Below are 16,266 nucleotides of genomic sequence, written 5' to 3'. Positions count from 1 at the left end.
GTTTCATTCTTCTAACTGATATGAGAAATAATAATTTCTAAAACCTGAAATATCAAAATAAACCTACTCTGACAAAGTGGATTATGAATTATTTGGAAAAACTTTACTTCTTTCAGATCCACCAAAATTTGTATAAGTAGCAATTACCTTGCCTTCTTTCGATGGGGGCTCCTCTTTGATGCTGGGTATAATCTTGAATGTAATTGCTCCCTGGGACTGAGCCTGATATTGAATGAAAGAAACAGTTACAAGAAAATTTCTAGAAGGGGAAATAGAGTAAAACAGGTAGAAAACGAAATGCATCTGAAAATTACAAGCTTGGGGTTTCTACTCCTAGATAGATCAAAATGAGGAAAACAGTTTTGTAGAAATTCTTGTAACATGAGAAAGCACGAAAGTTTGTCAAGTAAGTTAAAAAAATAACCACTGAATCTACTTTTACTTCCTATGCACTTTTAAAATATCAATTATAAAAATATAAAATATTACTATCCATGTTGAGTCACTTCAGAGTAAAAACAAAATATGCACAGTGCCTTAAATAAAGACACTGTTAATAAAAAAAGACCAGGATTACTGGTCTGAGAGAGACTGATAAAACCCCCAGGCTATGGCCCCGTCACCCTTTGAGCCTGGAACTGAACTCACACGCGTAGCTTAACTTTCAGCCCTACAACAGCCAGGCCCACAAGGAGAATAGTTACACCAGTGAGTTGCACTCCTTAGAACAATCAGCCATGGGAGATCAGAAGTGCAGCATCTGCACAGGGAGAAAGCTAAGAGGGCAGGAATCCATAGGAAAGAAAGAGTGGCGAAAGGTAAGCACAGGGAAGTAGTCAGAAGAGAGCTGTTACATTGTGGAGACTGCAATCAATGTCACAAAACAAAATGAGTATCAACTGTTGAATGAAACATGAATTTGCACTGTGAACTATTACCCAAATCACAATCAAAAGTTAAAAAGATAAAAAAAAAAAAAAGACAATGTTTAAGGACTAGAGATAGGTAAATTCAACAACCAAGTTTTGTGAAAATAAGTTATTGCCAAGGTAATGTGCAAGGTGCAGGCCACTCTGTTTATGAGCAGTGGTTAAGCACTCAGCTGCTAAACAAAAAGGTCAGCAGTTGGAACCCAGCTGTTATATGGGAGAAAGATGTGGCAGTTTGCTTCCATAAAGATTACAGCCTTGGAAACCTATGGGGCAGTTCTTTTCTGTCAGAGTTGCTATGAGTCAATCACAGCATAGCATAGAAACATGGGTTATCTGTGTTTTTAGGGACGTAGGAGGGAGAGAGAGGGAGAGGGACACTATAGTAGTATGCTGGTAAGACAGATTTCTGTGCTTTTATTGTTGCTGCTATTTGCTTTAAAAGGCTGATTTATAAGTTTTGCCAATTTCAAAGGTTTAAATACTCCCACCATTGCCCATTTCAGTTTACCAGCATGAGCACTGACAGCAGAGTTGAAAAGAGTCACACACAGTCAACTTTAATGACCAGAAGGAGGCAGCTCCAACATAACACTGAAAATTATGTAAAATTGGTGTTAAAAGTATGAGTATCACAATTTTACAGGAGTGGCTTATTTCAAACTTACAATATTATTGTAATTACTAATAAAAGTAATTAATTAATCTTAGTAAGAATTCATGTAATATTGAATTGGGCAAGTAAAGAGAAAGGAAAGTCTTTTCTATTATCCTCTCCCATTCTTCCATTTTTTTTTTTTTTTAATTGTGATTTGGGTTAAAGTTTACAGAGCAAATTGGTTTTACATTCCACAACCCATACGTATTCTGTTTTGTGACGTTTACTGTAATCTCCACCCTATAACAGCATTCTTCCCATTCCCTTCCTATGGCCACCTCTTCCCTTCACTCTGCCTTCCTAGCTACATCCATGGGCAAATGCTGTCCTCTTGATCTCCTATGCTTGATTGCTATAATGAACGCATGCCCTCTTGATATTACTTTTCACCTTATAGGCCTATCATTTGGCTGCCAGTTGAATCATTAGGGTTAAGTTCCATTTGCAGTTTGAAGTGTATCTAAGGGTTGTGGTCTAAGACCAGTAGGCCTGGTCTGTGTGTGTGTGTGTGTGTGTGTGTGTGTGATTTGGGTGAATGTTTACAGAGAAAATTCATTTTCCATACAGCAGTTCACATATACTGTCTCATGACATCGACGGCAATTTTCCACAATGCAAAAGCTCTCTTGCCACTTCCTCCCCACAGTGATCTCTTCCCTGTGTCCTTCCCTCCCATGCACTCCTGCCCATTGTGCATAGACAGCCCTTCTATTCTCCCATGATTGATCTCTGCAAGGACTGAATCTACCTAATGTAAATGTTCAACTCATATGCCTGTCTGCTGTTTGGCTGGAAGCCACAGGAATGGGTTCAATTCCAGACCTGAAGGGCAGCTAGGGGCCATAGTCTCAGGGGTTCCACCAGCTCTATCAGATCAGCAAACCTGGTCCCTTTCTTTTTATGATTTTGAGTATAAGCTTGATCTTTTTTATGATTCTGAGTTTTGTTCCATATTTTCCTCCATTCTATCTGGGACCTCTTATTGTAATTCCTTTCAGAGAGGTCAGCAGTGGTAGCCAGGGCACCATCTAGTTCTTCCAGTCTCAGGGTCATGGAGGCTGGGACTCATATGATCTATCAGGCCTTTGGACTAATTATTTCCTGTGTCTTTGATTTTCTTCACTCCTCTTTGCTCTAGCCAGGGAGATACCAATAGTTTCCTCTTAGACAGCTGCTCACAAGCTTTTAAGACCCCAGTTGCTACTGACCAGAGAAGGATGTAGAACACTTCTTTGTGGACTATGTTATACCCGTTGACCTTAAGTGTCCCCTGAGACTATGGTCCTGAACCTCCATACCCAGGGACTCATTCCCTTAAAGTGTTTGTTTATGACTAAGAAGTTTTTATAACTTTGTCCCCTGTATGCTCTACTACATTCATGGATATATTTGTAGCACATACAGATACATAGGGAGAGAGAGCCTCTGTCAAATCTATACATATTTGTGGATATAGTCCCTTTCACCTTCCTACCTCTGTTCAGATTGTATGTCTATGCATCTATTCATTAATTATTGCTATTACTGTTATTTTGGATTGTGTATGTTATAGTATTCACCTTTGTTGCCATTAACTCTTGTGCTCCTCCCTATATCTTCCACTGCCTTGATCATTTTGTCCTGACTTCCATCTTATTATACATTGTCTTTCCTTTCATCCAAGTTAATAAATGTCTGCACCCCCCCCCCCCAGTTAATGATATATGCTTCCTCCCCTTCCCACCTCTGGGAACTTTTAAAGAACAATTCTGTGTTTAAACCTCTTCTTAACTTTTCAAAGTAGTGGGCTCACACAATAGTTGTTCTTTTGCATAATGTCCTCTAGGTTCATACATGTTACAAGGTGTTTTGCGGGTTAATCAGTATTCTTTAACATTGTGTAGTATTCCATCATGTGTACATACCACAGTTTGTTTATCCATTCATCCAGTGATGGACACTTATATTGTTCTAATATGTGTAATAATCACTATAAATTGTCCTCTGAGCACTGCTTTTGCTGTGTCCCAAAGATTTTGGTATATTGTGTTTTCATTCTCATTTGATTCAAGGAAATTTTTTCATTATTATTCCTCTATCACCCAGTAGTTTTTAAGCAGGGTGTTATTCAGTTTCCATGTACTTGATTTTTTCTTCCCTTGATCATCTTCTTGTTTATTTGTAATTTTATAGCTTTGTGGTATTTCAGTGTTTTCAAATGTATTGAATCTTGTTTTGTGGCCTAACATGACGCATTCTAGAAAAATTTCCATGTGTGCTGGAAAAGAATGTATATTGTACTGTTGTTGGGTGGAGTGTTCTATATACATCCATGAGGTCTAGTTGGTTGATGGTGTTGTTTGGATCATCTGTATATCGGTTAAGTGTCTTTCTAGTTGCTCTGTCCTTCATTGAAAGTAGTGTATTAAAGTCTCCTGGTAGCGAAGTGCCTAAGGCACTTGACTGCTAACCAGAAGGCTGGTGTTTCAAACCCACCAGCCACTCCTTGAAAGGAAGGTTGGGCAATCTACTTCCGTAGTGATACCTCCTTGGATACCCAAGGAGGGGTCATTATGAGTCAGGTACGGCTCGATGGCACATGACAACAACAACACTACTATTGTGGAGTTTCTCCTTTAAATTTTGTTAAAATTTGAATTATATATTTTGGGGCTCTTTTCTTGAAGACATAGATATTTATTATGGTTATGTCCTCTTATTCTATTGAACACAGTATCTTTGTCTTTACATAGTATCTTTGTTTCTTTTGATGCTTTTTGCCTTAACATCTATTTAATGAGAAATTATTATTGCCACTCCTCTTTTTTTGGTTATCATTTGCTTGAAATATGTTTTGCCATACTTTGATTTTTAGCTTATTTTTGTCTTTGTGTCTAAGGTGAGCCTTTTGTACACAGAGCATTGATAGGTCATGTTTTCTTATCCATCTGCTACTCTCTGTCTCTTCAATGGTGCATTTAATCCATTTACATTCAATGTAATAATTGATAGGTATGAATTTATTGCTGTGTTGTGTGTGTGTGTGTGTGTGTGTGGTGATGGTTTCTTGTTTCATACATTTTTCTGTGATGAGCTCATTTTGTTTACGGATTTTCTTATCATTTCCTTCAGTGCTATTGTTTTAGTGTTTTCTGAGACTATGATTTTCTTCTTTTTTATTTTGGTGTGAAGGTGTATTGATTTTCTTTGATGTCACAGTGTAAATTATTATTACCTTCCCAAGTTTAAAGCAGTCCATTCTATCTTGGTAGTATCTTGACTTCCTCTCCATTTGGAAGTTCTGTAACTACATCATTTATTTTCTCTTTTTGCTTTATGGTTATCATTTTGGCATATCTGCTTCCCTATTATTTGTCTTATAGGTTTATCTTACCTTCGATACTTCTGTTTCTGGGTTGATTTCCAGTTGATGTTGCTGTCTGATCTGTGGTTGTTGTCGGCCATTGGGGGTTCTTCATCCAGAGGACTCTCTTTAGCAATTCTTGTAAGGTTGGTCTGGTTTTCCAAATTCTCTTAATTTCAGTTTATCTGACAATGTCCTAAATTCATCATTGTATTCGAGAGACAATTTTGCTGGATATCTAATTCTTGGTTGGCAATTTTGTTTTTTTTCAGAATTTTATATATGTCATCCCATTGCCTTCTCGCCTGTGTGGTTTGTGCCAAGAAATCACAGGTTAGTCTTACTGGTTCTCCTTTGTAGGTGACTTTTAATTGTTCCCAAGTTGCTTTCAAGATTCTTTCTTTGTTTTTGTTTTTGGGAAGTTTGATTATGATATGTCTTGGTGATTTTCTTTTGAGATCTATCCTATTTGGGGTTTGTGGAGCTTCTTGTTTTCTCATGTTTCATGATATTAGGGAAATTTTCTTCTGACAAAATCTTTGACAATTTTCTCAGTGCTTTTTTTGTGTCTTCCTGTTTTGGAATTTCAATCACACATAAATTATTCCTCTTCATGGTGCCCCAAATGAATCAAACTTTCATCATTTTGTTTATTGTTTTTGATGATTGTTCCTCCAACAGATTGGTGTCAAGAAATTTGTCTTCAATCTAATTCTGTGTTTCAATGATTCAGTTGTACTCCTTTGTCCTTCCAATGTGTTATCCATTTCTGAAATTTTAGTTATTAATCGTTTAGATTTCTATTTGCTGTTTTAGTATGGTTTCTAACTTTCTATTTATTTTTTCAATTTGTTCTTGTATTGATTTTTTAAATTCTTCTAGATTTGTCTCTGCCTTTACTTTGTCTGTGGTTTCCTCAAAGTTTCTCTCAATCCATTGAAGGAAACTAAAATTCTTTGTAAGGAAATCCCACTAGCATTTCTTCCTCTGGAAGATTTTCTGGCCCTGTACGTTGCTCATGTTTGAGGCATTGTCATGTTTTTTGGTGTGATTTGAAGTTGTCTGTTATCTCTAAGACATTGTAGAATTATTGTATTAACTTATTGATTGTATGTTGGTTTGCTTCACCATGATTCTTTGTTTTGTTTTGTTTTAATATGTCCAGGCAGCAGGGCAGTTGTGTTGCTCTGGTAACTAGTTTGACAGCACTGGGGCACTCACCACCTGTCTCTGGGCAGATCTGGTAACAGATGGGAGCGTGGGCACAAGTCTCTGATCACTGATTGTGCAGAACATCTGAAGGTAGGCTTGGGCAGATGTTGGCTACTGTCTGTTATTGGTCCAGTAGGGCTGGAGTGGGTGGTGGCACTTGTTCAGTGGGTGGGGCAGTAGGTGTGGGTGGGTATGGTTAGGTAGGGTCACTGGTTCCCAGTTGCTGGGGAAAGAGAGAAAAGAAAAAAAAAAAAAAGAGAGAACATAGGAAGGGAGAGGAAAAAGAAAGGAAAAGGAAAAAAAGAAATGGGAGAATAAGACCTAAGAAGAAAAAGAGGGAAAAAAGAAAAGAAAATAGGAAGAAAAAACAAAGGAAAAAAAAAAAAAAACCAGAAACAAATGTCAAGTGACAACCATCATACCATGCTGCAGTGGAATGTAGTATTTGCTCCACAGGAGCACATGCCCTTGAATACAGATGGTCAGCAGCAGCACTACTGAACACAGAGGTAGTGGGTAACAAGGAACTCAGTCAGCCAGATCAAAGAAAAAAAAAAGGGAAGGAGGAAGAAAAGAAAAAAATAATGTTATGGAGAAGTGGGAGAAAAAGTAAACAACCAAGGGGGTAAGAGGGAAGATCTGAGAAGGAAAGAGAGAAAAGAAAAAGAAGAAACTGACACAAGTATTAGCTGCCAAGCACAGCAGCTACAGCAGGAATGCAGAGCTCACTCTGGGAGAGCTCACACTGCTGACCATGGAGGGGTGAGGGCAAGTGCCACTTACTGTGTGGACAGTGGAGGAGGGGCTCCTGCTCTTCAGGAAAGAGGGAAGGATGGAAAAACTCAGCAGAAAGATTAAAAAAAAAAAAAAAAAAGAATCAGCCCAGCACCTGTAGTGGGGGGTGTCTGAATTCAGGGTAGGTGGAGGTGGGGAGAACCTCATTTCTGATCACTGGGAGGTTGTGCAAGTTAAGGGGAAGGACACATCTTTCAGGCTGCCTGATCATAGATGTGGGTGCTGGTACAGTGCTGAACAAGTGGAGCTGGTTATTTGGATCCTACTCTGATAACTCTGATCAGACCGTTGCTTGCAATACGTTTTCAGTCTTTCCTTATTTGTATTTGATCTACTTTATCCTTTTCTTTGAAGTTCTGGATCCATGATTGTCATCTGCAGTTGTTTCCCTTATCTTTTTTGAGTCTTTGTTGTAGAGGTTTTGGATAGTTTGTCTCCTTAGTCTGCCATCTTGGGTCCAGAACCTCTGGATTTTTTTAACATATGCTGACTCGACAGCACATAACAACAACAACAACAACAACAACATGCAATATATGTATGTAAATGTTAGCACAGTGTCATTTGGCCCTTATCAATAGTACTAATACAACGTCATATAGGGCACTCTCATCTATTGTAATTGACTCACAGTAATCCATCCTATGATAATGATAATGATGAATGATACTTTATTTAATCAATTTAACCTGTTGATAGTTTCCAAATATTTTTGAAATATTTTATTTATACACATTCTTTTTCACACTTGCCAAATTATTTCCTTAGGCTTTATTTACAACAACTGATTTTTTAAAAAATTGTGATATATATGTAACAAAACATTTCAACCTTCTTCATAGGTAGAATTCAGTGGCATTACCATGTTGTACAGTTGAATTTCTTGACTAAATGGTATGTACATTTGACATTTTGACAGTTTCAGATGGCCATTGCAAAGGTTCTATTAATTTAGCCTGTCACCAGAAGTAGATAAACATATCTATTCCCCTAAATTCTGGCCAACTCTAGGCACTATCAAGCTTTTAAATTGTTACCATTCCAGTGTTTTTCAGGCATCATGGATTCTTTTGTAACTTGTTTGTACATGTTGTTGTTGTTATGTGCCGTTGAGTCGGCCCCGACTCATAGTGACCCCTCCTTGGGTTTCCGAGGCAGTATCACTACGGAAGTAGGATTGCCCAACCTTCCTTTCGAGGAGTAGCTGGTGGGTTTGAACCACCAGCCTTCTGGTTAGCAGTCAAGTGCTTTAGCCACTATGCTACCAGAGCTCCATATGCTTCGCCAATTTTGCTGTAAACATTTTTCTCTTCTCACTTCCTTATGGACCCTTTATACACTAAAATATAGTCTTCTATTATATATGTTAGGAGCTCTGGTGGTGGTGTGCCTAAAGCACTTGACTGCTAAGTGCCTAAAGCACTTCCTTCCAAGGCTGGACAATTTACTTCCATAGTGATAGATAAGGCCTCAGAAACCCAAGGATGGGTCGCTATGAGTGGGATCCGACTCGACAGCAGTGAGTGATTACATATGTTGAAAGTATTTTTCTTACAATCTTATTCCTTTTATGTTTATTTATGAGATATTTTTCTGTACAGAAAGTTTCAATTCCAGTAACCACATTTGTTACTTTTCTATTTGATTTTCACATCCATCAAGTTTAAAAAGGGTCTCTACCCTATAATTATAAGCCCTATATATTTTATTGTGCTGCTTTAAAGACTTTTTTATACTGAAATCAATCAGCTTTGGGGAATTTACTTTTGCAGATGGTGCAAAATAGGTACTGATATTTTCTCAACAAATCACCAATGAATTCAATACCACTTATGAAATAGTTCCATCATTTTTCCACTGGTTTAAAATGCCATCTTAATCACATATTATTTCGAGATTTTCAATTATATTTATTCCTTTAGGTTTATAGCATGTCATAGTATATAAAATAGGGACAGTCTCCATTCTATCCTTACAAATGAACTTATAACATTGTGAAGGCCTAAAATAATCTCATTCAATTTAAATTTCCTAAGACATCTAAATTAGTCTCACACTATATATACCTTGAAATCACAGCCTATAGTATAGATATATAGAGGAAAGGAGGAGGAAGATAAATGTATCATCAACAACAGAGCAGACCTATCTTTTCATTAAGTACCTAATTTGGGATGGCCCTGCACTAAACTCTTTATATTTAAAACTCAAGACACTCTAGAGACATATTTAGTTCTTTTTGCTCTCATTTTGTAAATGAAAACAGTGAGACACAAACAGATTAAGATATTTTCCCAAAACACACAGGGATAGAGCCAGGATTCAAAGTCTAATCTGCTCAATTCAAATCCGATATTCTTAATCAAGTCTGAAATACAGTGATTCCATTTAATTTTTCTGCAATTTTAAAACAAATTTGCACCTTACCAAAATCTGTATTATTTCCTCAGGCCTTTTATCCTCTACTGGGATACCATTCACTTCCCTAAGTTCATCACCAACGTGAATAAGACCTAAGAAATAGCAAATGTGGTAAGTTAGCAGTGTTAAAAAAGCAAAAGGAACTGTAACCTGCAGCTGTTTCTATAATTAAAACATTGGGAGGTTCCCTGAATTCATTCAAGGACTGGAGAGAAACCTTCAAGCTTCAGGTTTCAGATTCTATGTATTTACAATACAGCAATGAATCAAAGACTACAGCATAATAATGCTGGCAAAGAAATAGCATCTTGGTTTTTGCTACAAATGCACATCACTGATTTCTTACGTTTTTTTTTTTTTTTATTTTTTATTTTTGTAAAAGGTTGCATGCTTTTTGTAGCACTTTCCAAATCAGAAACAACTAAAAACAAAAATTCTTGGTAACTGATATCACTAAGTTGTACATTGGGGTAGGGGGAGTTGACAAAAGGTAAACAGAATGTTACTTATAATTTTCCAACAAAACCAGCAGCCAAAATTAAAAAGGCTGTAAGTGTTGATACTACACGATTACAAAAAAATACATCGTGGGAATACCATTCTTGGTTCAAAGATTTAGGGTCATAGTTTTGTGAGCAGCTATCGTAGTTCACAGTTTAGTTAGGGTCTTAGTTCATGGACCTCTTCTTCAGTCAGTTGCCTATCGCTGTTTTTTAGAGTTTCTGTTCTACCTCCTACTTCAGTGAGTAGTACCTGGGGTCTTAAAAGCCAGCAAGCAGGCACTCAAGATGCCACAATTGGTTTCTGTTTGTCAAAAGCAACAGAGGAAGAAGATCCAGGAATCACGGAAGGAAATGGACTGCAGGTCTAATTGCCTCCATGAACTTAGTACCTCCCTTGCCATGAGACCAGAAGAAATGAATGCTGCTCGTCTACAGTTATTGAACATTTTGATTAAAGACCCAATACATGGATCAAAAAGAGGAAAAAATGTGGAACGAAACTTCAAATTCTTATTGGAAATCAGATTTACTGGATGTACTGAGACTGAGTGAACCTTTCAATCTTTTGCCCAGAAGCAACTTTTAAGCCTTGATCCAAAAATATGCCACAAAGTAACCAACAATTAATTTAGCTCACTTAAAAAAGAATATTCACCCTGAGTATTGCATTCTTTTAAAGAATTATCTATACGAGATTAAATGGACAACACTAACTCTAAAACTCAGTTAATGGTGGTGGAACAACATGGGCAGAGACAGGGAGAACGGTGACACAATGTGAAGTATGTAACCTTGTAAAGGAGCTACACATGTCAAAACTGTTGAATGGGTGTATGTTTTATTGTAGTTACACACACACACACACACACACACACAAAAGATAAAAATTTTAATATAACTTGGAAAGCCTGTGTAACCTAAAACTATAAAGTAAAGTAAGATTTATCTATGATTTCTTTAAATAGGTACCTGTCAACAGAGAATGTCATATTACTTGTTTTGCTATATCATATCACAAGACTGCTATCCTCTCGATTATTATACACCTACTCTTCACTCACAGACTATCTTGTTATCCAAAATTTTACATTTATGACCATAGTCCTGTCTGACTATATTGCACCTGCCAATGTACACCTGGCAGTAATAAACACTGAGGTAAAGATGAAAGTAACATTGGCTGTGATGGTTGAGGTTATGTGTCAACTTGGTCAGGCCATGATTCTCAGTAATTTGGGAGTTATATAATGATGTAATGTGGCAGTTATGCAATGATGTAATTTGGCAGTTTTGTAAATGTAGTCATCCTCCATGTTATGATCTCATGTGGTCATCCTCCATTTTCTCATAACACTTATTAATGATTTGGTCTTTGGAACTTAACCATGTCAGTAAGTAAGGCGAGGGTATATTACAACTGTTGCACATAAAATGCAACATGATGTCTCTATAATCATTTAATTTTTAAAATCTTACCACTTCTATCTGCAGCTCCTCCTCTCATGATTCTAGCCACAATGATGGCTCCAGTCTGCTCATCCTTCTTAATGGTTGCTCCCTATTAAGAGAAAAATAAAAGCATTTGTGGGCAAATATGTGTGTTGGGTGGTAGGAGAAGAAAAGCAGAAAAAAAGATATGCATCTACAAAAAGTGAAAAGAACAACTACAAAGCTTTAAGGAATGAGTCAGGAGGAAGAGATGTTATACTATGTATCTTATAAATACTTCTCACTAGGTACAGAATTTTCTACTATACCTATCAGCTAAGGTATCCAGGACAATTCAAAGATTTTTTGAAATCTCTAACCTCCTGATCACTGCTGAAAGTAAAAATCTCTTTCCATTACAATACACATATATAATATTGTGTATTTGCACACTATTTGTTTTTAATCCTTTTTATTCTTACAATATTCCATAAAGAAGGTAGAATAGGTAGTGAAGATTAAATGAAGACCAAGATTATATAGTAAGTTAGAAAGCTAAAACACAGGCCATCTGACATCTAGTTTAGTGATTCTTCTATTATGCTAAGCTATCATAATGTGGGACTCGACGATGAATTAAGAAAAAAAAGGAGAGAGGGAAAGCAACAGAAATTACTTGTATTTCATGCCTACCACTAAGGTAAACAAATGGAAGGAAGATCTGTTACTCCAGGACTTTTATGAACTAAGACTAAGCCAATACCTAGGACAAACAGAACTAACATGTTGGCATAACATTAGGAAACAATTTCAAAAAGACTACAGAAGTCATTCATTTATGGATGTTCATAGGCAAATTAACTGAATGTTGCATTATAAAAGTAAAAGGCACAAATGGTTATTTGAGTGTCTTTTTATAACTTTCCTTCCAACAGGCTGACATTGACTTGAAAAAGTCATCCTATATTGCATCACACTACTAAAGATACACACGGAGGGGAGAGGGGGCAGTGGTGGTTCAGTGACAGAATGCTTTCCTTCCATGTAGGAGACCTGGGTTCAATTCCCTTCCCAGCCAATGCACAGCCACCAGTCATCTCTCAGAGGAGGGTTGTGTGTTGCTGAGATGATTAATAAGTTTCAGTGGCCCTTCCAGGCTAAGACAGACTAGGAAGAAAGGCCTGGTAATCTACTTTTGATGTAGAAGTGAACATCATGGATGGTAGGAGGGAGGCACTATTTTGCCTACCACAGACCATTTGACATAATTCAATACTGTATGACTTCTGGTGCTAAAATAAATAACTTTTATATTTCAAAATATCACACATCTGATTATTTTTTCTCATTACTTTAAAATAAAATAGGTTTCTAGACAAGCCATAAGCATTTGTGTTGTTGTTGTTGTATCATTTGATCTCAAATCAGTCATCACTGGTCTACGTTACCCTTTCTTTTATAAATTCCAATAGTTCATATTTTCAAAATTTATAGTCACTAGAATGGCTATCATTTTATTTGTCTTCATTTTCCTTTAATAAATGTTCCATTTATTTTAAAGTCTTGAGAGCCCAACAAATGAATTTTAAAGAGAGGACTACATGCTCATCAAATTTGGTTTAATCATGCTATCTGCTCATATGTGAGCACAAAATGTAGACCAAATGGACAACTCACCAGTGGTTCTCTATTTTTGACCAGACGGATTATTTTTACTGAGTCTTCCTCATCATCAATATCATCAGGCATAGGAGGTAATACAGGATCATAATTCTTCTGAGCCACAGTATCATGTACAGAAAGCAATGCCTATAAAACTCAAAGGTTGATAAAAATAAATACCAAATACAACACTCTGAATACAACACACTAAGAAAAATCAAAATGCTGTTATAATTTTGCCACAGAAGTGATAACAAGACAACTGTTTGAAAAGGAACTGTTCCCATTCCATTAATGTATGGTATGAATCAGCATAAAATTTCTCCTAATATGTATAAAAAACCCAAATCCAGTGCCAGAGTCAATTCCAACTCACAGCAACCCTATAGGACTGAGTAGAACTGCCCTATAGGATGTAAATCATTACAATGTAGACTGCCTCATTTTTCCCCATGGAGTGGCTGGTGGATTTAAACTGCTGACCTTTTGGTTAGCAGCTCAATGCTTTAACTACAGTGCCACCAGATGGGGGTGAGTGTGAGGGCTGTTACTTTTGGAAGAAGGAAGAAAATGAGGATATAGATATATTGTCAATGAAGTAATAGGAGTCTAGGAATAATATGTAATAATGGTGTAGTGCCTAAGGCATTTGACTACTAACCAGAATTGGTGGTTCAAGCCCACTAGCCACTCTGAAGAAGGAAGACTGGGCTTACTGCCTCAGAAATATAATGTGGGTCACTATGAGCTGGAATTAACTGGATGACAGTGAGTTTGATTTGGTTTTGGTTATATATGATAAATATGTATTATGTAGGAGTTGTGGTGGTGTAGTGCCTAAGGCATCTGACTGCTAACCAGAAGGCTGGCAGTTCAAACCCATCAGCCACTCCACTCCTCAGAAGGAATGTTGGGCAATCTACTTCCGCAGTGATACCGCCTCGAAAACCCAAGGAGGGGCTGCTATGAGTCAGATCCAACTTGACAGCAGTGAGATTTTTTTTTTTTTTAAATATGTATTACATGATATGTTATATATAATATATATTTTCTTCTTTCCCACTCTTAACAAAACAAACAAGCACAGAAATAAATGGCTAATATGACTGAGTAGTTACAACAGACATTATATGGCTCTTTACATGAAAGTCTGGTCTAGATCGGTGATGCCATCATTTTTTACCTAGGGCATTTAATTGCAGGAGCCTCAAATGGTCCAAGTGCATTCATACTTGGCCCATTTTCAAGTTCATTATTCAACAGTGTAGCCGGAAGATGGGGCAATCTACTTCCGTAGTGATACTGCCTGGGAAACCCAAGGAGGGGTCGCTATGAGTTGGGTCCGACTCGATGGCACAACAAGAAGAACATTCAGTTTAAATAACTCTTCTTTACAAACACCTGGCCCAATCATTCAATAAAAAATAGATTCCTCTGGTTACTTTTTCCCTCAGCACATTGTTCCTTGCCTTTGTACATATACACAGTTTACAATCACACATGTACAGGTTTCCCCTTCTATCCAAAAGTAGAACATTCCTCTGAAACCTTTAATAAGCCTAAATAGTGTCAAGAGAAGATGCAATTACCATTAATTAATACGGGAAAAATTTTTGTACATTCCCAGACCCAAAAACAACCTCCTAAATCATATCAAATGATGCCTAAAACCTAAAAGTAACATATAGTGTTCACAGATACAATTCAAAGCCATGGTAGTAGCTAGATGCTGACATGATAAGCATAGTTCTTCGGTAAGGAGGTTTGTGATGCCACTCTTGCTTCTCAGGGTACACGCTGCCTCTTATTAGCTTGCTATAAAACAAACGCTGAATACTAGTTTCACTTTTTTCCTAAAAGTGAAAATTCTCTTTGAATTTCTTTCTATTAGGGAAAACAGGTATTAATGTAGGTCTTTTTTAAAACTTAAATGGCATAAAGTGAATTTTCTAAAAGCAGAAGACATGTAAAGGCCAAGATAGCAGATGAGGCATATAAAGTATGCAGTCCTACGTCAAAGACCCAAGAAACCAAGTGAAATGGATATAGCTGTCAATCTTGGAACCAAGGACTTCAAAAGAAAGGATAAAATAATAGATCAAATACAGATGAGAGAAAGAGACTGAACAAAAACAGAAAGCAAGGAAGAATACATAGTAGTGAATTGCCTACAGGCCCAGCCCAGCACAGCCATTTTGAATTTTCACAAAAACCTTGTGATTGGGGCAAGAACCAGATAAATGGCTCTGCTTGCCTAGGACTGCAAATTGGCACCCACATCAATGATTGGTGACCACAGAAGCATAATATCCCTCCAGCTAGCACAACCTCCCAGTGACCAGGAGAACACCCCACAACCTGGTAGCTCGTCAGCAACCCCTTTACTGCTAGTACAGTGCTGCATTTTTTTTTTTTTCCTTAGTTCTTCCCTCTTCATTCCACCCCATTTCGTTCTTTTCCTTCTTCTTCTTCCCCTACGTTCTTTTTTTTGGGGGAGGGGCAGGCCTCATGCAGCATTCCCACTGCATCCTTGATCACCAGCACCTGCACCTGCAGGTGCATGGTGTATGCTCCTACAAAGAGCTCCACATTATCACTGGCTCTGTGTTCTACAGCTAGTGCATGCACCAGTACTATGTTGTCTTTTTCTTTTAACTTTATTCTGAATTCTTCGCTCCCCCACCTTGTATTTTAATTCTTTTCTTCCTCTCCCCTCCCTCAGCAATGCCCACCACTAGCCCTCTGCAATTGGCAATGAGCCTTTCCATGGAATGATTACTGCACTCTTGCTGCAGCCATGTATGGCAGTTAGTGCCTGCACCAGTTCTATACCACTTTAGGTTGTTTTATTTCTATTTTCTTTTTTGTTCTTCTTAATACTTCCCAACACTCTTGCTTTTACTTTTCTTTTTTCCATCTTCTTCCCTCCCTATATATATATTTTTATCTTGTGGAATGGGTGCCAAATCCCACTGCCACCACAGACAGCACTGCCCACATTCATACCTCCATAGCTGGCAGTGTCTACTCCTGCAGAGTGAACACCATGTTTCCACTGCAGCAGTGTTAGGTAGCTAGTGTTTGATCCAATATTGAGCTACATGTTTTTTCTCCTTTCTTTATACTTCTTACCTCTCCCCCCCAACACACACACACACACACACTTTGTATTTTAATTTTTTTCCTCTTCAGCCTCTTTCGACATCTTTTTTTTTCCTTTTTTTTTTTTAAATTTTATTTTGATTTGGGTGAAGATTTACAGAGTAAATTCACTTTTCATACAGCAGTTCACATATACTTTGTCTCATGTCATTG

General features: G+C 37.4%; 1 protein-coding gene across 1 annotated transcript in view; it reads right to left on the bottom strand.

Moving 5' to 3' along the window:
* The window catches only part of MPP7 (membrane palmitoylated protein 7), a 388,287-nt gene that overhangs the window by 87,001 nt on the left and 285,020 nt on the right, over positions 1-16,266 (bottom strand). The window contains exons 8-11 of the mRNA XM_007951924.2: positions 12,967-13,098; positions 11,338-11,419; positions 9,365-9,450; positions 148-222 (exon numbers count right to left, since the gene is read on the bottom strand). Coding sequence (XP_007950115.2) covers positions 148-222; positions 9,365-9,450; positions 11,338-11,419; positions 12,967-13,098 — 375 coding nt within the window. The remainder of the gene's footprint in view (positions 1-147; positions 223-9,364; positions 9,451-11,337; positions 11,420-12,966; positions 13,099-16,266) is intronic.

The sequence above is a fragment of the Orycteropus afer genome, unplaced genomic scaffold, assembly GCF_000298275.1.
Source record: "Orycteropus afer afer isolate SDZICR_OR568_19922 unplaced genomic scaffold, OryAfe1.0 scaffold00319, whole genome shotgun sequence".
NCBI lineage: Eukaryota > Metazoa > Chordata > Mammalia > Tubulidentata > Orycteropodidae > Orycteropus > Orycteropus afer.
The sequence above is the reverse complement of the archived record's forward strand: the minus strand, read 5'-3'. Positions and strand labels throughout refer to the sequence as shown.